This window comes from Balaenoptera acutorostrata, chromosome 11, assembly GCF_949987535.1.
Source record: "Balaenoptera acutorostrata chromosome 11, mBalAcu1.1, whole genome shotgun sequence".
NCBI classification, from domain to species: domain Eukaryota; kingdom Metazoa; phylum Chordata; class Mammalia; order Artiodactyla; family Balaenopteridae; genus Balaenoptera; species Balaenoptera acutorostrata.
The window spans coordinates 106,775,274-106,800,343 of NC_080074.1; the positions used below are offsets into that span (position 1 = coordinate 106,775,274).

General features: G+C 43.5%; 1 protein-coding gene across 4 annotated transcripts in view; it reads left to right on the plus strand.

The window, feature by feature from the left end:
- BCL2L13 (BCL2 like 13) overlaps positions 1 to 25,070 on the plus strand; it is a 69,521-nt gene continuing 44,451 nt past the window's right edge. The window contains exons 1-2 of one of the 4 annotated variants that reach the window (XM_057556373.1): positions 1 to 182; positions 10,898 to 11,068. In XM_057556373.1, the coding sequence (XP_057412356.1) occupies positions 10,948 to 11,068 (121 nt within the window). In that variant the 5' untranslated portion in view covers positions 1 to 182; positions 10,898 to 10,947. The remainder of the gene's footprint in view (positions 183 to 10,897; positions 11,069 to 25,070) is intronic. The other 3 variants (XR_009009694.1, XM_057556370.1, XM_057556369.1) reach the window with 3 other exon arrangements.

A 25,070-nucleotide genomic window follows, 5' to 3' on the forward strand; every position in this document is an offset into this window, starting at 1 on the left:
CCGACGCCGGCGCTGACGGAAGCACGCCGGGTGACCTCACCCGCCAACATGGCGGCGGCGGTAGATTAGGACCGCGGGTCGGAGCTGCCGCCGCCACTGCCACCGCCACCGCCACCGTGGGATCCTGTGCGGAGCAGCCGCTGCCGCGTTTTCACCTCTGCGGGGGCACGGGCCTGGGCCAGGTGAGGGGAGCGGGGTCGCGGGCAGGCCGCGCCGGGCCTTCTCCCAGCTTCGCCCGAGGCGTCCCGAGGCCGACGCGGGAGAGAGGGGGGAGTGAGAGGCTGAGGGCGCGAGGCCGTTCCGCTGCTCCTCAGACGTGTCCGGGCGCGGGGTCAGCGGGCGTGGGCCTCGGGCGAGGGGTACGTGCGCGGGGCTCGCGGCCTGGGTGCCCGCCAGCCGGCCGGGCCGCGGCTTCTCCTCAAGGTTCCCGGTGCCCCTCCCGGCGGCTCCGACGCCGCTGTCATTGCTGTTGCTATTTCACGTGTTCGTTTTTGCCACCCTTAGAGGCGGCATGGTTCGCGCTAGGTCGTTTCTTCCTTTAGTCTTTCTCCCACCATCCCAGGGAGACCCCGAGAGTCTCTCCTTCGTGCCCGGACTTTCCGAGCTGGGGCTTCCCCGCTGGGAGCCGGGGCCTCGGGCCCGCGGTCTTGGGCCCTGGCCGCCGCCCTGCGGAGTCGGCCCGATGCCCGCACGAGCGCGCGGTTACCCGTGCAGCCAGCGCCCCGTTTCTGTACAAGTTCTTAACGAAACTGACGGTCTCCCCCCTCCCCTGTTTTTTTACGACGTGGAGCAAAACAAGCAAGTCCTCCAGCGAAACTGTCAGTGCGATTTCCCCGGGAGGTTTGGTCTAAACCAGAATGCTGGTCTCTGCCCTGACTTGTGTGACCTTGGATGAGTTGCCACACCCTTCTAGTACCTTCTTTTCTTCAGTCTGCCAGAAAATTAAACAAGTGTTCGTGTAGGTAGTGAACTGCTTATACCTCACGTACACCGTGGGATAAATACATGTACACTGTAAATTGAAAATATTTAAACCACTATGGAATATTCTTCTTTTGATAATAGGCCGTTAGGGACTTTGAAAATTCTTTTACTCTGATTGGTCAGGTACCATTCTCAGTATTTTTTTTTTTTTTCAAAGGATGGATCTTCTTATGGAGGACCGTACCCCAGTAATTGAGTTCAGTTGAGGGATACAGACGGTTGAGTCCAAGCCGTTTTGTAGAGAAAAGGTGCTCGTTAGCCCGTCAGTTAGTGAATATTTACTACATATCTTGCTCAGCTTTTAGGACAAGTGATTTGCAACAATAAGTATTGTTTTAAGAACATGTTTCTCTTATGAAACATTTTATATGATACTTTTTTCATTTTTAATTACCCAGAGGCAAAGTATGTTCCTCTTCTCTTTATTTATTTATTTATTTATTTATTTTTCTTTTTGGATGTGCTGGGTCTTCGGTTCGTGCGAGGGCTTTCTCCAGTTGCGGCAAGTGGGGGCCACTCTTCATCGCGGTGCGGGGACCGCTCTTCATCGCGGTGCGCGGGCCTTTCACTATCGCGGCCCCTCCCGTTGCGGGGCACAGGCTCCAGACGCGCAGGCTCAGTAATTTTGGCTCACGGGCCCAGCCGCTCCGCGGCATGTGGGATCCTCCGAGACCAGGGCTCGAACCCGTGTCTCCTGCATTAGCAGGCAGATTCTCAACCACTGCGCCATCAGGGAAGCCCCTATGAAACATTTTAGACATACAAAACAAAAGTTTTAACCAATCACAGTACCACCATCCTGCTTTTTAATCATTGTTTTTTCAAACTTGATTTTGATGCATATCTTATTCCAAATAAGTGGTCACCAAGGGTTCTTTTTTTTTTTTTGGCCGCTCTGCGCAGCATGCAGGTTCTTTGTTCCCGGACCAGGAGTGGAACACGCGCCCCCTGCCATGGAAGCACAGTCTTAACCACTGGACCGCCAGGGAATTCCCAAGAGTTCTTTTTTTTTTAATTTTAAATATTTATTTATTTGTCTATTTAAGGTGTGCCGAGTCTTAGTTGCGGCACGTGGACTTCTTAGTTGCAGCATGCATGCGGGATCTAGTTCCCAGACCAGGGATGGAACCCGGCGCCCTGCAATGGGAGCGCAGAGTCTTAACCGCTGCGATGCCAGGGAAGTCCCCCAGGAGTTTTTTGTTTTTTTGTTTTTTTAATTAATTAATTTATTTATTTATGGCTGTGTTGGGTCTTCGTTGCTGCATGCGGGCTTTCTCTAGTTGCGGCGAGCGGGGGCTACTCTTCGTTGCGGTGCACGGGCTTCTCATTGTGGTGGCTTCTCTTGCGGAGCACAGGCTCTAGGCACGCGGGCTCAGTAGTTGTGGCGCACGGGCTTAGTTGCTCCGCGGCATGTGGGATCTTCCTGGACCAGGGCTCGAACCCGTGTCCCCTGCACTGGCAGGCAGATTCCCAACCACTGCGCCACCAGGGAAGCCCAAGAGTTCTTAATTAATATATGTTAACAGGGTTGAAGAAAGGGGGCTATTTTCAGAGTTGTTGATTTTTTTTAGGAGCGTTTTATTGAGATGCCGTTAAGTTGTTCACATGTGTAGTCACAGAGTGTGCAACTATCACTGCAGTTTTCATCATTCCCAAAAGAAGCCTCGTACTCATTAGCAGTCATTCTTTATTCCCACACTCCCCTACCTAGGCGGCCACTGTTTTACTTCTCTGTAGATCCGCCAGTTCTGGATATTTCATATGAACAGAATTATACAATATGTGGTCTTTTGTGACTGGCTTTTACTTCCATGTTGTAGCAGGTATTGGCATTTCATTCCTTTTTATGGCCACATAATATCACATTGTATGAATAGACCACATTTTTAAAATTCATCAGTTGACAGGCAGTTATTTCCACTGTTTGGCTGTTATATGTAATGCTGCTGTGACCATTCATGTGAACGTTTTTGCGTAGACAATGTGTTTTCATTTCTCTGGCACATACGTAGGAGTGGAGCAGAGAAATTGACTTTCATGTCTCCCTTTTATGCACGTTATCTACACATACATGGGAAGCCTGATTACTTGCTGTGAAAGTCAGACTATGTGTTTGTGGGGAGAGTGAGAGTGAGGCATTCCTCTTTAAGTACATTATGTTGGAGTGCCAACTGCTGAGTGGAAACATTTTTGGACGGCCCTTAACACAGGATTGAACTAGCGTCTTCAGTTAGGCACGTTGCAGTTGGAAAGGGATAGTGTACACTAAAATATTTAGTGTCTGCTGAGTTTTCAAATGCTTAGTTGCATTTCTCAGTTGGACCCAGTGAAATTTTTGCAGTTTCACAATTTTAATTAGGATTATGTAACTTTTCTTTTGCAGAAAGTCCTAGAATTGTATGAGACCTAATAAAGTACAGATTGAAGAAATAAAGTCGTTGGACTTCATGCTACTTTGTGGAGCTTAAAAATTCTTTGCTAAAACCACCAGTGGGTCTGGAGACTGGGATCTGGGAATCAAAAACTTTGTCAGTGCTTAAAACTCCAGAGTTTTCATTTGTGACTGAATTATCTGTGGATTTTCACTTTTCTCTTTGTAAACTGGGATTGTATATCTACTAAACTCCACATTACTGCAGTATTTAACAATCTTATTACAATTTTATTTTAGTGGGAGGAGATAGTCTAAAAACAAAGCTTCCTGAAATAATTTAATTACATCATGTTAGATTGTAATATTTTTCTGCTGTGGTTCTATGGGGTTAAGAAATAGAACATAGGTATGATATTCTAAGTTAGTACTTCTGAGGTGGGTGCTAGAAATTTGTTTTTTTTTTTTTTTGTTTTTTTAAAATATTTATTTATTTATTTATGGCTGTGTTGGGTCTTCGTTTCTGTGCGAGGGCTCTCCCCAGCCGCGGCAAGTGGGGACCACTCCTCATCGCAGTGCGCGGGCCTCTCACCACCGCGGCCTCTCTCGTTGCGGAGCACAGGCTCCAGACGCGCAGGCTCAGTAATTGTGGCTCACGGGCCCAGTCGCTCCGCGGCATGTGGGATCTTCCCAGACCAGGGCTCGAACCCGTGTCCCCTGCATTGGCAGGCAGACTCTCAACCACTGCGCCACCAGGGAAGCCCCTAGAAATTTGTTTTTAATAGCCGCCAAGATGATTATGATCAGACAAGGTTGGGAAACAACTACAAATAACTCATGCTGCTGCAGATTTGCTTTTCATAAGAATTTAAAGTAGAATTTAATAGTTGCTGTATACCTTCTGGTTACCGTTCATAAAATGTGCCTAATTCCCACAGTACTATCTATATTAACATCCTGGGATTTGCACTGGTACTCATAATAGAAATCTGGTTTTAAAAAAAGCAGACCATTTATTGTAAGATTGTGGATATTACATTTGTTACTGAAGGATCATGGATGTTTTGGAGATGCCACCAAATGTATGTATAAACACAGGATTAAGTTACCCTAAGCTTCCTCAGGCCGTGCATCTGGCTGACAGCTACCTGTAACTTGAGAGAAGAGCAAATTAAAGGTGTAAGGCAGAGAAAGAAACAGCTGGGTAACACAGCTGTATTTGGTAGGTTGTTAGAATTGTGTAAAAAGCAGGAGTTTTTATATTGAAGGTCACTCTTGTATTTAATCACTTCTTGATACCAAGAACAGTTATACATAATTTGAATTCTAAAGGGTTCTAGATAAAATTTAAAGAGTAAAAGTAGCTATGTCTTTTTCATCATTTAAAAGGAAGCTTGAGCTGTCTTAGGCATGAAATGTCCTCTGGTTGGTGAGTAACTAGTGGGGTGGACCTGAGCATGGTCCCCTGCTTCCAGGAAAGCTCTGGGTGGTGGTCTCAGATTGTATTTACTTTTTCTTTAACCTGTCTTTTTCCTTTTTGCCCCCCCGTCCCATTCTCAAAATTGACAAATTTGCTTCTTTCGGTATTGTGGGTGTCTGATATTTGGGAAATTGCCTTGTTTTTCTACCATTTTTTCCTGTTATCATTAGTGTTAGTATTTCCACCTCTGTGTTCCTCTCACCCAGCACGTTGCCTGGCTTGCAGGAGATGTGCATTGAATGAATACAATTAAGGCCTAAGAGTTCGGAACGGAAGAGGATGTTCTCAACTAAGTGGTTGCACTGTTAACTAGCTGTTATGATTTTGGGCAAATAAATTGTCTATTCTTGTTTCTCCATCAAAGTTGAGACTGTTATCTTTTCTTTCTGGTGTGGAGGATTACTGTGACAACACGTGGAAGAGTGCTTCAGAAATAGAGGTCTCGTGCAGAGGTGATTTATTTATGATATCTTATAGAAATGCAAGAGCTCTTTGTGCAATATGCAGATTAGTCGCCACAGAGCATGCAGAGGGAGTGATGCCCTCTCTCCCCAGAATACCCTGCAGCAGTGCTGCAGAGTTCACACTTGGCATATTTTCAGTGCCTTTGAGAAATTGTAATTTAATACAAATGCACAAGACCTATAATAGCATTTCTTTCTGTTTATTTTTAATTGAAGTATAGTTGATGTACAGTGTTGTATGTTACTGTTGTACAACATAGTGATTCACAGTTTTTAAAGGTTATAGTTCATTTATAGCTATTATAAAATACTGGCTATATTCCCTGTGTTGTAGACACATAGTAGTGTTTCTGAGGTCTGCCTGCCCCATCACCTAAACACAGGCCTGAACGAGCTGCTTCGCTGCTGTAAACTGGCAGCTCAGGCGAAGTTAGGGGAGTTGGAAGGATGTTTTGTCTTGCGGGTCTGGTTTGTTTATGACTGGAACGGCAGAGATAAACTTGAAGCCTAAAGACCACACACTAAACTTAAATGATGGAAGTGTGTATGGTCAGCTTCTCCGTTAGTGTGAGTCATTGAGAATGGTTGAGTGTCATGGAAGCAGTCACCAACTGTGTGGACGTATGGACAGTAATGTGTACTAGAGCTGAGGACTTTATAGTGGAGAATTATGAAGTCCATGATTAAAATGGCATTTCCCTGGTGGCACAGTGGTTAACAATCCGCCTGCCAGTGCAGGGGACACGGGTTCGAGCCCTGGTCCGGGAAGATCTCACATGCCGCGGAGCAACTAAGCCCACGTGCCACAACTATTGAAGCCCGTGCTCCGCAACAAGAGAAGCCACCGCAATGAGAAGCCCGTGCACCGCAATGAAGGGTAGCCCCCGCTCGCTGCAACTAGAGAAAGCCAGTGTGCAGCAATGAAGACCTAACACGGCCAAAAAAAAAAAAAAAGATGGTATTTATGGTTAGTCAATAGGGATTTGTAAGAAAATTTGAAGAGCACTATGTTAAAAAATCCAGTTTGGAAACTTGGTGAACTATGCTTTGTCTGTAGCATCTGGGTTGGTGTGTAACTGAAACTGTCTTAAGAGACATGGATTTTTTTTGATAAATACAAGAAATTTAAAAAATTTTTTATTTTATTGAAATATAGTTGATTTACAATGTTATGTTAATTTCTTTTTCTTTTTTTTTTTGGCTTCGAGGCTTGTGGGATCTTAATTCCCCAACCCAGTGATTGAACCTGGGCCACGGCAGTGAAAGTGCCGAGTCCTAACCACTGGACCACCAAGGAATTCCCAATGTTCTGTTAATTTCTGCTGTACAGCAAAGTGATTGTTATACATATATATATATATATATATATATATATATATATATATATACACACACATACATTCTTTTTCGTATTTTTTTCCATTATGGTTTAACATGGGAAATTGTTTATAGTTCCCTGTGCTATACAGTAGGACCTTGTTGTTTATCCATCCTTGATATTATAGTTTGCATCTCCCAACCCCCAAGCTCCCAATCCATCCCTCCTCCCCCACCCCCCTCACCCTTGGCAACCACAAGTCTGTTTTCTATGTTTGTGAGTCTGTTTCTGTTTGTAGATGGGTTCATTTGTGTCCTGTTTTTGATTCCACATGTAAGTGATATCATATGGTATTTGTCTTTCTCTTTCTGACTTACTTCGCTTAGTATGATAATCTCTAGGTCCATCCATATTGCTGCAAATGGCATTATTTATTACCACCACATCTTCTTTATCCATTCATCTATCAGTGGACATTTAGGTTGTTTCCATGTCTTGGCTACTGTAAATAGTACTGCAGTCAACATTGGGGTGCATGGATAAATACAAGAAACTTGATTATAACAAATTCTAGAACATCAATTTTTTAAAATATAAAGCATTATTCAGAAGATGAGTGCTTCTTTTTTCCTGTTACCAAAAAATTCTGAGACTTTTTTTATGTTAAATTTTGTTACTGATTTGCTCTGTTCTCTCTTTTGGAACTTAATAATTTATTCCTTGCTCTCTATTTATATCTCATTGGCTCCTCCACTGAATGTAAACGTGCTTAAGTCTCTTTCATTGTATATAAAACAAAACAAAATTAATGAACTCTCCGACCATTTGTCTCTCTCCCCAGCCTCCATTTTTGTCTTCCCTTCAAACCATGAAAGAATAGACTAAAACCCATTTTCTCTACTGATTCACTTTCCGTTCACTCTTTTTTTTCTTTTCTGCTCATTTCTTCTTTTTTATTTTTAATTAATTAATTTATTTATATTTTATTTTTGGCTGCGTTGGGTCTTCATTGCTGCACGCGGGCTTTGTCTAGTTGCAGCGAGCGAGGGCCACTCTTTGTTTCCGTGCGTGGGCTTCTCATTGCAGTGGCTTCTCTTGTTGTGGAGCACAGGCTCTAGGCAGGCGGGCTCAGTAGTTGTGGCATGTGGGCTCAGTAGTTGTGGCTTGCGGGCTCTAGAGCGCAGGCTCAGTAGTTGTGGCGCACAGGCTTAGTTGCTCCATGACATGTGGGATCTTCCCGGACCAGGGCTTGAACCCGTGTTCCCTGCATTGGCAGGTGGATTCTTAACCACTGCGCCACCAGGGAAGTCCTCCATTCGCTCATCACGTCCCTGGCCTCTGCCGTTGCCCTGCCAGTCAGATCAACCCATCCTGTCGGGGCCATCATCCTGACGTTGCATTTTTTTTGGTGTGTTGTTTGTACTGCCTTCTTCCCGAAGCGCCTCCCCTGACTCTGAGCACACCCTCCTGTCCCCTTTATGCCTTTCTGACTGTCCACTGCAGACCTTAGTGGGCTCCTCTGCCAGCTTCTCATCTTTTTGGTCACCCCTGAAATGGTAGTTTTGCCTTGAATTCTAATTGGGTTTCTTTTTCAGATTAAACCAGTGTTTCTCAACATGTTTTTTAAAAACGCTTTTTCCCTTTGATAAATAAAAATCTCTGGCTCCTCTTCTGGTGGTGCTTGGGGTTGGGGCGGTGGGTATGTGATTCTTCCCTCCCATCCTCTCACTGAGAGTCAGTGATACAAAGAAGATTGAAGGTTTACTCAGATTTATTTTCTATACCTTATAATCTGAAAACAGTAGGTAATGTTTGCTTTTCCAAGTATGAATATGCTTTTTCAAACCAAGCCACCCCTTCTCCCACCTCCTGGAAGCTTTGGCGCGTCCTTCCCCTTGGAAGTCGCTGCTCTCCATCCACTCTCCTTAGGTGATGCTGTAGACCCGCCTCTGTGCAGACCACAGCTTTCTGTCTCCAGTGCAGACCTCGTTCTGAGTTGAAGACCTGTATGTCTAACGTTTTGTTCATTTCCACCTGGATGGCTGTGGGCATTTTACAACTCAGTATGCCCCCAAGTGAACTTGTTATCCTTCTCCCCCAAACCAGCTCTTCCTGTATTATCTGATTTGAGAAGTAGGAGCAGCACCACTTTCCGTACAGCTGCCTGGCAACTGTCATGGAGTTGTTAACACATCTTTGAACTCTTCATATTTTCCCTATCCCGTCCCCTTCTCCTTTCCTGCGTTCCTCCTCTAGGTCATGCCTTCATACATCTCTTGTTTAGATTTTTCCAATAGTACCCTAACTTGTGTTCTTTTCTCCAGTCTCCGTTCTGTCTTCCACACTGCCTCCAGGATGATTTTTCTAGAATATAATCTGTTCATGTGCTTCTCTTGCTTAAAACCCTTCAGTGATTCCTATTGGTGTTCTACAGAGTTCCTAGCGTTTTTTTGCATCATGATCTAATCTGAGAGGCTACCGAAAGAAATTGAGTGTTTTTTTCCCCTCCAGAAAAAATGCTTATGCACACAGAATTTGCATACAGTTCTGGGAGTTCGTTAATAGACATGGTTAAAATAATTTTCCAGCTTACAGAATAAAACCCGAGCTTCCAAGCATCCTGTAGCATACGAGGCAGGCCAAATGCTGACTACTGCTGAGCCCCATCCTCCTTGTATCATAGGACTTTGCCATGTCAAATGCTTAATTTTTGTGTTGTTCCCTGCTGTTCCAAAACACTTCTGTGCCTTTTCCTAGTCTACTTGACATCTAAAGTTCACCTCGTCCCATTCCCCAGCTGGTTCAGTTAGTGACTACTCACGTTCCAAGATCTGCTCCGTTTCTTTCCTGATTTCCACTTCTTTTTTCTTTCTCCCGAGAGACTTACCTGTTCCTTGTTTTGGGTTGCCCCTCCCACTCATGGATACTGACTCCTATCATAGAATTTTATTGTTCTTATTTGTTTCTATGCTTTTGTTTTCCTCTACTTGATAGAAAACTCCTGAGGGCAGGCAATTGATCTTAAGCCTTTGTGCCCAATGCACAGATATTTCTTAAGATCTTAAAACAGTCTGTATCGTTGTTTTAAGTAGAAAACAATTCTTTGGAAACTTCTTAATAAGACATTTTGGTTTGAAACAACTATTAAGGTACATAGTAGGGGTCAAAAGTTACAAACTTCTGATTGTGAAATAAATAAGTCCTGAGGATGTAATGTACAGCCTGGTTACTGTAGTATGTAATTCTGCCTTGCATATTTGAAAGTTTCTAAGAGAGTATGTCTTTTAAAAAGGGGGGTACCTGGTATGTAAAACAGCTGTTAAGTCCACATGGAGAAGTGAATTGTACTTGCATTGATTAGGGTACAAGTTAAAGTAACTATTGAAGAGATTCAGAATACCGTGGCTTGAATAGGAGTCAGAGGCAAGTTGTCAAGGCGGGCAGGGCAGCTCTGCTCCATGGGGTCATTCAGGGACCCAGGTCCCTTCTGTCTTGTGCTGTCCCCAGCAGTGGTGTCCTTGTTTGCATGTCAGAGTGAGGTGTCTGCCATATGCACATTTCAAACCCAGAGAGGAGGAAAGAGGAAGTCTTCAAGGAGAGACCCCCCCACACACACATTGCATATGCAACTTCACTTATTCCTCAGGCTCAGACTAATCTTGTAGCACACTAAGCTGTAAAGGAAACAGGGAAATGTTGTTTGCAGCTGTGTGGACATGGACGTAGCTGAAATTTAGTAGGCTTTATTAGTAAAAGAAATAAGAGAACATATACTGGCTGGGGGGGGGAGGGTAAAGAGAGGGCAGAGCTAGTGTTTTTGCCACATAGGTGAAAATAGAGTAACTAGGGAGAGGTAGAAAGGGAAATTTGCTTTTTTTTTTTTAAGGGAACTTTATTATTTTTATTTCTTATTTTTGGCTGCGTTGGGTCTTCGTTGCTATGCATGGGCTTTCTCTAGTTGTGGTGAGCGGGGGCTACTCTTCGTCGTGGTGCGCGGGCTTCTCATTGTGGTAACTTCTCTTGTTGCAGACCATGGGCTCTAGGCGTGCGGGCTTCAGGAGTTGTGGCACGTGGGCTCAGTAGTTGTGGCTTGCGAGCTCTAGAGCACAGGCTCAGTAGTTGTGGCGCATGGGCTCAGTTGCTCCGCGGCATGTAGGATCTTCCCGGACCAGGGCTCAAACCCATGTCCCCTGCATTGGCAGGCGGATGCTTAACCACTGTGTCTCCAGGGAAGCCCCTGTAATAAACTTTAAACTGAAAAAATACTTTTATGTTTTTAGGTTTTACACATCTGTAAGTAGACCTTTCCGGAGCTCTGCCAGCCGACTCCATGGCGTCCTCTACTACTGTGCCTCTAGGATTTCACTATGAAACAAAGTATGTTGTCCTCAGCTACTTGGGACTACTCTCTCTGGAGAAGCTGCAGGAGCAACATCTTTCCTCACCCCAAGGTATTACCTTTGGCTTGTGGTGGTTGTATTAAGTAGTAATAATTACTTCATGTGTGCAAAGTTATACGTATCTAAGTAACTTATAGCTCTGGTTATAAGATTGAATAATACTAATAGGCTCTTAAAGAATAAGAGCCACTCCATCCCTTCCCATCCCCTCATCCATTCCCAGAAGCATGACTTTTAACGTTTTTTAAGAGCTCGATATTTTATTTTATTTATTTATTTTTTGGCCATACCATGTGGCTTGCGGGATCTTAGTTCCCTGACCAGGGATCGAACCCATGGCCCCTGCAGTGGAAGCATGGAGTCCTAACCACTGGACCGCCAGGGAATTCCCAAGAGCTCCATATTTTAAATGATTGCCATTAATACAGGGAAAAATGTACTGAGTACATGTAAATAAACAGAAACCCATCTGCCTTTAGAGATTTCATACTTAACAAGCCATAGATTAGAATTATATAATTATTTTTAAAGTTTATAACACATCAAGTTCCTCAAGTTACCTTTTTTCAAGGATATTAGGGTTTCTTTTTTTTTTTTTTTTTTTTTTTTTTTTTTTTTTTTTTTTTTTTTTTATAAATGATGGAAGTTTATAAGGAAATGGTTTTTTTTTTTTTTTTTTAATTAATTTATTTATTTATTTTTGGCTGTGCTGGGTCTTCGGTTCGTGCGAGGGCTTTCTCTAGTTGCGGCAAGTGGGGGCCACTCTTCATCGCGGTGCGGGGACCGCTCTTCATCGCGGTGCGCGGGCCTTTCACTATCGCGGCCCCTCCCGTTGCGGGGCACAGGCTCCAGACGCGCAGGCTCAGCAGCTGTGGCTCACGGGCCCAGCTGCTCCGCGGCATGTGGGATCTTCCCAGACCAGGGCTCGAACCCGTGTCTCCTGCATTGGCAGGCAGACTCTCAACCACTGCGCCACCAGGGAAGCCCTAGGGTTTCTTTTTTAATTGAAGTATAGTTGATTTACAATCTTGTGTTAGTTTCAGGTGTACAGCAAAGTGATTCAGTTATATATATACATATATATTTTTTTTCGGATTCTTTTATAGGTTATCACAAAATATGGAGTAGAGTTTCCTGTGCTATACAGTAGGTCCTTGTTGTTTATTTTATATATAGTAATAGGGATATTAGATGTAAACAGTCTATCAGACTTAGAGAGTTTTTAGCACAGTTCTTTGTATTGCGAAGTTGTATATATCCTTCTTTAAATAATTTGCCAAACGAAGCTTAAAACAGTTACTAGGGGCTGAATTAATCTTCATTAAGATGCAACATCATCATCTTAAATATTCTTATGCATAGATTTTTACTGCAGCCATGGAGGTAGTTCTTATTTATCTGCTGCTGTTTTAGCTCAAGAAAGGGTAGTGTTGGTACTAGGACGACGCGGAATTAGCGTCTCCTCACAACTAGGGCACCTACCAGGCACCAGTGGGGGACCACGGACACCTAAGGGGACAGGAGGAACCCCCAGCGACTGGGGAGGACGTGGGCGTAGGGGGAGTGAAGGGGAAGGAGAAGTGGAGGCCGGATGGGACAGGAGCCCCTGAGGGGCGGCTGGGGGAGAGGAAGGGATCCCATGCCTGAAGGGGGAAATTGGGGAACCATTGGGAGGGCAGAGGATCAAAAGGGGACGTGGCCAGGTTTCCCCTGTCCACTTGGACCCCCGGGAGCCTGCTGAGATCCCTGGCCTGATCCTCTGCCCACTGAGGCCCCCTCCAGCCACGCAGGTCCTGAGGGAGTGGGAGGGAGGTAAGGGGGAGCAAAAGTAAAGGCCGGACCTCTGGGACCGGCACCCCTGGGGGCGGCTGGGGGAGGGGAGGAGTTCCTACACCCAGCGGGACCCACCCACGGTTAGGGGTCCAGCGGCGACCAGAGAGACCCTGGGGGAGACGGTGGGGGAGGGGCACAAAGGAACAGACGGGAACGGGGCCAGCGCTTTCCCTGTCCACCTAGGCACCGGGGAGCCTGTTGGGCTCCCGGCCTAATCCTCTGCCCTCGGAGCCTCCCTCCTGCCGTGCAGAGCCCAAGCCCCGCCCCTGCACCCCCAGCCAGGGCCCCACCTCTACACTCGGAGACCGCCTCCGAGACCCCCTCCAATGTGCTGGGCCGAAGCCCCACCCACACATGCTCACTCAGGGCCCTACTTCCAGACTCCAGAACCCCACACTCCAGAGGCCCTCCTTTCCACATGCTGCCGCTCTCCTTCCGGGCAGGTCCTAAGCAGAAGCGCTGCCCCACACTTAAGGTTGCCCTGCCTAAGTCCCGCCCCACCCTAAACCCCAGCCCTGCCTAAGTTCCACGCCCCACATAAACTCCCTCCCCAAGGCCAAGGCAGTTTTTTTTTCCTGCTGTGGTTTTATTTTACCTTATTGCAGTTGTTTCAATTATAGTTTTATTTTTCCTAATACATTTTTTATCTTACTAATTTTATTTTGTTTTTTATTTTTTGATATTGTACTGCTCCTTTTTGTCTTTCTTCCGTTTTTTTTCTTTTTTTTTTTTTTTGTGCCGTGCAGCTTGTAGGATCTTGGTTCCCAGGCCAGATATCAGGCCCAAGCTCCTGTGGTGGGAGCTCTGAGTCCAAACCGCTGGACTAACAGAGAACCTCAGACCCCAGGGAATATCAGTCGGAGTGAGGCCTCCTGGAGGTCCTCATCTCAGCACCAAGACCCAGCTCTATCCAACTGCCTGCAAACTCCAGTGCTGGATGTCTCAGGCCAAACAACCAGTAAGACAGGAATACAGCACCAATCGTCAAAAACAAAAATGAAATGACAAAAAAATATGTTACAGACGAAGGAGCAAGGTTAAAAACCTACAACACCAAATAAATGAAGACGAACTAGGCAACCTACCTGAAAAATAATTCAGAGTAATGATAGTAAAGATGATCCAAAATCTCAGAAACAGAATGCAGAAAATACAAGAAAAATTTAACAAGGATGTAGAAGAACTAAAGAGCAAACAAACAGTGATGAACAACACAATTACTGAAATTAAAAATACTGTAGAAGGAATCAATAACAGAATAACTGAGGCAGAAGAACAGATAAGTGAGCTGGAAGATAAAATGGTGGAAATACCTGCCAGGGAGCAGAGTAAAGAAAAAAGAGTGAAAACAATTGAGGACATTCTCAGAGATCTCTGGGACAACATTAGACGCACCAACATTCGAATTATAGGGGTCCCAGAAGAAGAAGAGAAAAAGAAAGGGTCTGAGAAAATATTTGAAGAGATTATAGTTGAAAACTTCCCTAACGTGGGAAAGGACATAGTCAAGTCCAGGAAGCACAGAGAGTACCATACAGGATAAATCCAAAGAGAAACACACGGAGACACATATTAATCAAGTTATCAAAAATTAAATACAAAGAAAAAGTATTAAAAGCAGCAAAGGAAAAGCAACAAGTAACATACAAGGGAATCCCCATAAGGTTAACAGCTGATCTTTCAGCAGAAACTCTGCAAGCCAGAAGGGAGCGGCGGGACATATTTAAAGTGATGAAAGGGAAAAGACCTACAACCAAGATTACTCTACCCAGGAAGGATCTCATTCAGATTCAATGGAGAAATTAAAACCTTTACAGATAAGCAAAAGTTAAGAGAATTCAGCACCACCAAACCAGCTTTACAACAAATGTGAAAGGAACTTCTCTAGGCAGGAAAAACAAGAGAAGGAAAAGACCTATAAAAACAAACCCAGGGGCTTCCCTGGTGGTGCAGTGGTTGAGAATCTGCCTGCCAATGCAGGGGACACGGGTTCGAGCCCTGGTCTGGGAAGATCCCACATGCCGCGGAGCAACTGAGCCTGTGAGCCACAATTACTGAGCCTGCGCGTCTGGTGCCTGTGCTCCGCAACAAGAGAGGCCACGATAGTGAGAGGCCCATGCACCGCGATGAAGAGTGGCCTCCGCTTGCCACGGCTAGAGAAAGCCCTCGCACAGAAACGAAGACCCAACACAGCCATAAATAAAATAAATAAATAGATTTTTACACTCTTTTTTTTTAAATTTTTTTTTAAAATTAATTTTTATTTATTTATTTATTTATGGCTGTGTTGGGTCTTCGTTTCTGTGCGAGGGCTTTCTCTAGTTGTGGCAAGCGGGGGCCACTCTTCATCGCGGTGCGTGGTCCTCTCACTATCGCGGCCTCTCTTGTTGCGGAGCACAGGCTCCAGACGCGCAGGCTCAGTAATTATGGCTCACGGGCCCAGCCGCTCTGCGGCATGTGGGATCTTCCCAGACCAGGGCTCAAACCCGTGTCCCCTGCATTAGCAGGCAGATTCTCAACCACTGCACCACCAGGGAAGCCCAATAAATAGATTTTTTTAAAAAACCCAAAACAATTAAGAAAATGGTAATAGGAACATACATATTGATAATTACTTTAAATGTAAATGGATTAAATGCTCCAACCAAAAGACATAGACTGGCTGAATGGATATAAAAACAAGACCAGTATATAAGCTGTCTACAAGAGACCCACTTCAGACCTAGGGACACATACAGACTGAAAGTGACGGGATGGAAAAAAAAAGATACTCCATGCAAATGGAAATCAAAAGAAAGGTGGAGTAGTAATTCTCATGTCAGACAAAATAGACTTTAAAATAAAGACTATTACAAGAGACAAAGAAGGACACTACAGATGATCAAGGGATCAATCCAAGAAGAAGATTTAACAATTGTAAATATTTTTGCACCCAATACAGGAGCACCTCAATACATAAGGCAAATGCTAACAGCCATAAAGGGGGAAATAGACAGTAACATGATAATAGTAGGGGACTTTAACACCCCACTTTCACCAATGGACAGATCATCCAAAATGAAAATAAATAAGGAGACACAAACTTTAAATGACACATTAAACAAGATGGACTTAATTGATATTTATAGGACATTCCATCCAAAAACAACAGCATACACTTTCTTCTCAAGTGCTCATGGAACATTCTCCAGGATAGACCATATCTTGGGTCACAGATCAAGCCTTGGTAAGTTTAAGAAAGCTGAAATCATATCAAGATCTTTTCCGACCACAACGCTATGAGAGTAGATATCGGTTACAGGAAAAAAACTGTAAAAAATACAAACACACAGAGGCTAAACAATACACTACTAAATAACCAAGAGATCACTGAAGAAATCAAAGAGGAAATCAGAAAAATACCTAGAAACAAATGACAATGAAAACACAACTACCCAAAACCTATGGGATGCAGCGAAAGCAGTTCTAAGAGGGAAGTTTATAGCAATACAATCCTTTCTCAAGAAGCAAGAAAAATCTCAAATAAACAACCTAACCTTACACCTAAAGCAATTAGAGAAAGAACAACAACAACAACAAAAACAAAGTTAGCAGAAGGAAAGAAATCATAAAAATCAGATCATAAATAAATGAAAAAGAAATGAAGGAAACAATAGCAAAGAGCAATAAAACTAAAAGCTCGTTCTTTGAGAGGATAAACAAAATTGATAAACCATTAGCCAGACTCATCAAGATAAAAAGGGAGAAGACTCAATTCAACAGAATTAGAAATGAAAAAGGAGAAGTAACAACTGACATGGCAGAAATACAAAGGATCATGAGAGATTACTACAAGCAACTATATGCCAATAAAATGGGCAACTTGGAAGAAGTGGACAAATTTTTAGAAAAGCACAACCTTCCAAGACTGAACCAGGAAGAAATAGAAAATATAAACAGACGAATCACAAGCACTGAAATTGAAACTGTGATTTAAAATCTTCCATCGAAGAAAAGCCCAGGACCAGATGGCTTCACAGGTGAATTCTATCAGACATTCAGAGAAGAGCTAACACCTATCCTTCTGAAACTCTTCCTAAATATAGCAGATGGAGGAACACTCCCAAACTCATTTTACGAGGCCACCATCACACTGATACCAAAACCAGACAAAGATGTCACAAAAAAAGAAAACTACAGGCCAGAGTCTCTGATGAATATAGATGCAAAAATCCTCAACAGAATACTAGCAAACAGAATCCAACAGCACATTAAAAGGATCATACACCATGATCAAGTGGGGTTTATCCCAGGAATGCAAGGATTCTTCAATATATGCAAATCAATCAGTGGGATACACCATATTAAAAAATTGAAGGATAAAAACCATATGATCAGAAAAAGATGCAGAAAAAGCTTTTGACAAAATTCAACACCCATTTATGATAAAAAACTCCAGAAAGTAGGCATAGAGGGAACCTACCTCAACATAATAAAGGGCATATATGACACACCCACAGCCAACATCGTTCTCAATGGTGAAAAACTGAAACCATTTCCTCTAAGATCAGGAACAAGACAAGGTTGCTAAGGTTGCCCACTCTCAACACTATTATTTAACATAGTTTTGGAAGTTTTAGCCACAGAAATCAGAAAAGAAAAAGAAAAAGGAATCCAAATCGGAAAAGAACAAGTAAAACGGTCACTGTCTGCAGATGATATGATACTGTACATAGAGAATCCTAAAGATGCTACCAGAAAACTACTAGAGCTAATCAATGAATAAAGTAGCAGGGTACAAAATTAATGAACAGAAATCTCTCGCATCCCTATACACTAATGATGAAAAATCTGAAAGAGAAATTAAGGAAACACTCCCATTTACCACTGCAACAAAAATAATAAAATACCTAGGAATAAACCTACCTAAGGGGACAAAAGACTTGTATGCAGAAAACCATAAGGTACTGTTGAAAGAAATTAAAGATGATACAAACAGATGGAGAGATATACCATGTTCTTGGATTGGAAGAATCAGCATTGTGAAAATGACTATACTACCCAAAGCAGTCTGCGGATTCAGTGCAATCCCTATCAAGCTACCAATGGCATTTTTCACAGAACTAGAACAAAAAATTGCCCAATTTGGAAACAGAAAAGACTCTGAATAGCCAAAGCAATCTTGAAAAAGAAAAACGGAGCTGGAGGAATCAGGCTCCCAGACTTCAGACTATAGTACAAAGCTACAGTAATCAAGACAGTATGGTGCTGGCACAGAAACAGAAATATAGATCAATAGAACAGGATAGAAAGCCCAGGGATAAACCCATGCACATATGGTCACCTTATCTTTGATAAAGGAGGCAAGGATATACAATGGAGAAAAGACAGCCTCTTCAGTAAGTGGTGCTTGGAAAACTGGGCAGATGCATGTAAAACAATGAAATTAGAACATTCCCTAACACGATACACAAAAATAAACTCAAAATGGATTAAAGACCTAAGTGTAAGACCAGACACTCTAAAACTCTTAGAGGAAAACATAGGCAGAACACTCTATGACATAAATCACAGCAAGATCCTTTTTGACCCATCTCCTAGAGAAAGGGAAATAAAAACAAAAATAAACAAAGCGGACCTAATGAAACTTAAAAGCTTTTGCGCAGCAAAGGAAACCATAAACAAGACAAAAAGACAACCCTCAGAATGGGAGAAAATTTTTGCAAACGAAGCAACAGACAAAGGATTAATCTCCAAAATATACAAGGAGCTCATGCAGCTAGATATCAAAAAACCAAACAATCCAATCCAAAACTGGGCAGAAGACCTAAATAGACATTTCTCCAAAGAAGATATACAGATTGCCAACAAACACATGAAAGGATGCTCAACATCACTAATCATTCGAGAAATGCAAATCAAAACTACAGTGAGGTATCACCTCACACCAGTCAGAATGACCATCATCAAAAAATCTACAAACAATAAATGCTGGAGAGGGTGTGGAGAAAAGGGAACCCTCTTGCACTGTTGGTGGGAATGTAAATTGATACAGCCACTAGGGAGAACAGTATGGAGGTTCCTTAAAAAACTAAAAACAGAACTATCATATGACCCAGCAATCCCACTACTGGGCATACACCTGGAGAAAACCATAATTCAAAAAGAGTCATGTACCACAATGTTCATTGCAGCACTATTTACAATAGCCAGCACATGGAAGCAACCTAAGTGTCCATCGACAGATGAATGGATAAAGGTGTGGCACATATATACAATGGAATATTCCTCAGCCATAAAACGAAACAAAATTGAGTTATTTGTAGTGGGGCGGATGGACCTAGAGTCTGTCATACAGAGTGAAGTAAGTCAGAAAGAGAAAAACAAATACCATATGCTAACACATATGTATGGAATCTAAAAAAAAAAAAACATGGGTTCTGATGAACCTAGGGGCAGGACAAATAAAGACATAGACGTAGAGAATGGACTTGAGGACATGGGGAGGGGGAAGGGTAAGCTGTGACAAAGTGAGAGAGTGGCATAGGCATATATACACTACCAAATGTAAAATAGATAGCTAGTGGGAAGCAGCTGCATAGTACAGGGAGATCAGCTCAGTGCTTTGTGACCACCTAGAGGGGTGGGATAGGGAGGGTGGGAGGGAGACGCAGGAGGGAGGAGATATGGGGATATATGTATATGTATGTATAGCTGATTCGCTTTGTTATAAAGCAGAAACTAACACACCATTGTAAAGCAATTATACTCCAATAAAGATGAAAAATAAATAATAAAATTTTTAAAATAAATACAATTTGTAAAAAAGGGTAGTGTTGAGATTGAGAAGTGATGGGCTCCAGTACCCTTCTAGCAGGAGGGATGACCCAAGATGCCCTAAGAAAATTCATTGAATTGCTGACATGTAACTAGTGGGTGTGTTCTGTTTTTAAACTTCAAATCATATTTTAAGTACCCCGAGATAGGTTGCTGTTTAAACAGAATTACTTCAAAATGGCTTTAAAAACTCATAAAAGAAAATGTGATACCAAATATTGATTATTTCACCAAACTCACACAGCAGCTATTTTACTTTCTGTTGTCCTCTGATATTAATCAGTATGCACATAGTTTTCAAATAGTTGTAATCAGTTATTTGCGATTTTTTTCACTGTTTTATCTTAAAACATGTTTGCGTGTTTGTGTATTTTATCTCCATTGTTGCATGTCTAAGTGTTTCTATCACCTTAAACATCAATAGCATTGCTGTGTACAGTTTTTGGTTTACCATAGAGCACCACCCCCTGTTTTTAAATTTTTTAAAATATTTATTTATTTGGCTGCACTGGGTCTTAGTTGTGGCACACGTGATCTTCGTTGTGCGTGTGGGATCTTTTAGTTGCGGCTTGTGGGATCTTTTAGTTGCGGCTTGTGGGATCTAATTCCCTGGTCAGGGATCGAACCCGGACCCCTGCATTGGGAGCTCGGAGTCTTATCCACCGGGCCACCCAGGTCACTAACACTGGTAGTAGGACTTTAATTGAAAAAGTCAAGGCAAGAGGGTATCCTAAATAAAGAGGTTATCATAAGAAATTCTAACTTAAAATGTTAATAAACGTGCATGGCAATTTTGGCGTACAGCCAAGGCTTTTTTGTTTTTGAATATGGGTCTCTTGATTGGAAGTCCGTGTCATCTTTCTACCATAAACCGTATCTCCATATCTATTGCCTATAGTTTTAAATTTATGCTTATTTAAAGTGGAGCAAGAAATAAAGACACTTGTAAAGCAATTTCTTTGAAGGGTCATTCTAGATTTTTATGATTTCCCCCCTAATCTTTTACAGTTGTTTCTCTCACACCCAATTTGATGTGGTATTTTTAAAGCCACTTCTCAAAACATTTAATTTAGCTTTCATAGAAATATCACGCCTCTTTGCATGTCATCTTTCAATGATATCTGTGATTTTAAATAAATTACAGAATTTCAGTGACCAGTATAATGTTTTTTTTTTGGCCGTGCTGTGCAGCTTGTGAGATCTTAGTTCCCTGATCAGGGATCGAACCCGTGCCCCCCACAGTGGAAGCACAGAGTCCTAAGCACTGGACCGCTAGGGAAGTCCCAGTATTCCCAGTATAACTTTCCTAAACAGGCTGGGAGAACGATAACTGATTCTTGGTAGGCACACGCCCTGTACACATGTGCTCAGCCAGCAGTGGGTCTTGTAACTCAGCACATCACTTGTGGAGGGTAGTTAAGAGAGCTTCTATGTGTTGCTTTTTACTTTTCCCCAGTTATTTACTTTTCTAAATTGTCTAGAGTCAAACTGCTGAATCAGAGTAATATTTTTATGAGGAGCTTGCCATTTAAAATAAATATGTGTTCTATAGGTTGTCATACCATGTAGCACATCTTTTTTAAGTTTTTACACATTGTCTTTTTTGGTTTTTTTTGGCTGTGCCAGGTCTTAGTTGCGGCATGCAGGCTCTTTAGTTACAGCATGCGGGCTCTTCAGTTGCGGCATGCCGGCTTCTTAGTTGCACATGCATGTGGGATCTAGTTCCCCGACTAGGGTTTGAACCTGGGTCCCCCGCACTGGGAGCACGTAGTCTTACCCACTGGACCACCAGGGAAGTCCCTAAACATTGTCTTAAGAACTAACTATAACTTCTGAAAATGCTGGATTCTGTTGTTTTAAGACTCAGGTGTTTAGACTCAGTGAGCATCTATCATAATAGACTTTCTGGAGTCCAGCTGAGTAGCTGTGTTGATAGTGTTTACTCCATAAATGGTTAGGTCCCCTGAGGCAGGGATTATGTCTTCAGTATTTCAGCTTGGGAGGAGGATTCTGGGAATTAATTTTATGAAACATATGTGGTTTTTATATTTCAACCTCCTAATTCCATAGGTGCCCAAAGTAGACATCAGGACTCAGTGGATTAGAGCAAGACAGTTGAATACTCTAGCCCAGCAAACAGCAGGAGTGTTACCGTGGCGGCAGTGGTTCCCCTGCCCTCAAGGACCGTAGGGCAATGCCATGAACCCACGTGGTGGCTTTTCAAGCAGGAGTCGTGCTGCAGCTGAGGAGCCCGGTCCCGAGGGCTCAGCGCCTTCTGCAGCAGACAGTAAGCACGTCAAGTTCCCTTTCCCGAGGAGCGAGCAGTCATGTGGTCGTTGGATCTGCCTGGTTGTCTTCACTGCTAGCTGTGGAGAGGGCTCGGTCAGAGGACAGTTAGGCCTGCGGTTTGTCATGCTCAGCAAGGACGTACAGGGATGCTTGGGGCTCGTGGCAGGCTGCTGCTCCCAGCCATCTGCCCCTCAGGTTACGTGCAGTGAAATCCATTCATTTGTTTCATTAACACCTGATTGAGGTTGTTATCAGCAGAATCCAAATGAGCATAATGGGGATAATAATTCTGCAGTGTCGATCTCAGCCATCCACCTCGGGACCCCAGGTTCAGCCAAGCGAGTAAGTCCCAGAGGGACTAGTAGGACTTTTCTCAGATAATCACTTGTTTTTCTTCCTTAGCTTGTGTGGCTTGTTCCACGTAACCAGTAGTAATAATCCAACTCAGCAGGAGGTATTGGTAGCCACACGTACTCCTCCCTGTTCATCCAGGATGTAGGCCAAGACCAGTCTCTTGTACTCCACACAAGGGCATTTAGACTAACCTGCTGACCTCCTAGGGCTGCCGTCTTGCGGGCTGTGGTAGCTGAAGATAAGGATAGGTTCCGGGTTGTTACCTGTGTGACATGAACTCCCACACCAGGGAACAGTGGACCCAGGAGTCAGTGTGTCCCGGGTAGGACGGCCTTCTCAGTCCAAGGGGCTGCCATTGACTCTTAGGGACATTGTCCAGGGCAGGGTTGGCAAACAGCAGGCCTTGTGATTTTAGCTTTAGTTCATTAAGAAACATTTTCAAGTCTGCAGTGAAAGCTAGTTTCCAAAGCTATTCATCATTTGATAATAGTGGTTGAGGGCGGTTCTTCTTCCTCAGAAAAACTTTGGTGTCACTTTTGAGCTCAAAAAATTGCAATGAAATGCTACCACTCTTTAGACATTGAACTGCTATGTGACAGGGTATGTCAGGATATCCAGCTTAGACTTCTGACAAAAATTCATGAAGCTAATGATTAAGTCCATGACAGCGAGTGAAGTTCACTGTTGAAACTCCTGGTTCATTATACAGGATAGATTTAAGTATTTTCCAGAGTACTACTGAGGAATACAGTGAACAAGCATAGGGTGTAAATACCTTACGTCTTCAGTTCTTGTGAATTCGTCTTTTTCTGCTCCTCACAGTTTTGCCACTCTCAGTCACGCAGCTTGGCGGATTCCGCTTCGGGGTGTGGTGAATCCGCATTGCCATGGTTTCTTTGCAGGCGTCCCTGTGTGTGGTTGCTCTCTGCAGGCTGTGGCGGCTCTTGAGTCGGTTCCGGCGCGGCGCTGCCCCTAGAACGGGTAACCGCTGAGTCTCAGGCGTGTGTCGGGGCCGAGGAAGGCCCCTGAGAGTCGTTGCCTTGTATTTCAGTTAATTGTTGATGTTGTTCTCAGTGTCCTCCACTCACGGAGCAGCTGTTCTCTTCAGAAGACTAATAGTATTCAACTTTTGTTTTTTCTGGGCACATTTCTTCAGCTGCTGCAGTCGAACACAATTTCCTTGCTTGGCTAACAGTGGAGCCCCTTAGGAACTTCGGTTGTGGCCTCGTTTTCATTGCTTATTTCACAAGGAAATTCGTGATGAGATGTTCCGTTGAAAATGTTCTGGCTTTTCTGATGGACTCTGTCCTGTGAGTTGGGAGTCCGGTGATGAGCGCTTTCAGCCTGGCGACAGTGGCGCGCGTCGTGCTCCTTCCGCACAGCCAGGCCACCCGGGACCGTGCCGCCTCGTGTGGTGACAGGATGATCTGTGCTCCCCTGTGTCTGAGGAGTGCGACGTCCCGAGTCCAGCTCTGTTCTTGTGTTGGCATGTGCTCGTGCACAGGTGCAGTGAGGCTGGGGGTGCGGCAGTGCCCTCGTGTCCCTGCCGTGCGGGCTCTGTGGGCGGCTCGTCTCCACTGTCACTGGAGCAGCGTGGGGAACGCACGGCTGGGTGAGCGTGGCTCAGTTACGCTTTATTTACAGGCACGGAGTTTCCTGTGATTTTTTTATGTCACGAAGTACTAATCTTGCCCTTTTTTCAGGCATGTAAAGACGTAAAAACCATTTTTAGCTTGTGGGCTGTGTAAAAATATGCAGGGGGCAGGTTTGGCTGATGGGCCCTAATTTGCTAACCCCCCAATGACAGTGCAGAATGAACATTGTTTTTCTCATTATTATTGAGGAGCTCAGTCTATTTATGCACAAAACTAAATGCTGTGGTTTTGTTTTTTTATTTCTGGCTGCGTTGGTTCTTCGTTGCTGCGCACAGGCTTTCTCTGGTTGCGGCGAGCGGGGGCTACTCTTGGTTGTGGTGCACGGGCGTCTCATTGCGGTGGCTTCTCTTGTCGCGGAGCATGGGCTCTAGGCACACGGGAGTCAGTAGTTGTGGCATGTGGGCTCAGTAGTTGTGGCACACGGGCTTAGTTGCTCCGTGGCATGTGGGATCTTCCTGGACCAGGGATCGAACCCGTGTCCCCTGCATTGGCAGGCGGATTCTTAACCACTGCACCACCAGGGAAGTCCCTGTTCTTTTTTTATATTAAGCCCAAATCCGTTTCCTTTAATCATATTTCTTTTTTTACTAAAATAATTCTTTTTAATTATGTAAGTTATATATATGTATTTGAAAGTATTTAGAAAAGTAAAAAAGTGAAAGAAAAAATCCTGTAATCCAGTAACTGAAATTATGAAATATTAACATTTTCCCATTTTTATAGCTACATATAAACTTGAATTTATGATTTACAAAAATGAGATCATGTACATGCCATTTTGTAACATTTAAAAAATTAACAATATACTTGAACATCTGTCCACATCAGTAAATAGATACCTACAGTCTCCTACTGTAGGATATTTAGGATGTTCACCAGTATTTGCTGGTAAAAGGTAATCTGTTAGCCTGCAGATTTTCTTTCCAGTTCTAGCTTCATTTACATTTCTAAAACCTTCCCCTACTAGTTATAGCCTGATAGGTCTAGAAAAACACTATTTAATAGAACTTTATGCAGTGATGAAAATGTTCTGTATCTGCTCTTTTCAGTATTACAGTCACAAGTCACATGTGAATGCTTGAAATATGACTAGTGCAACTGAGGAA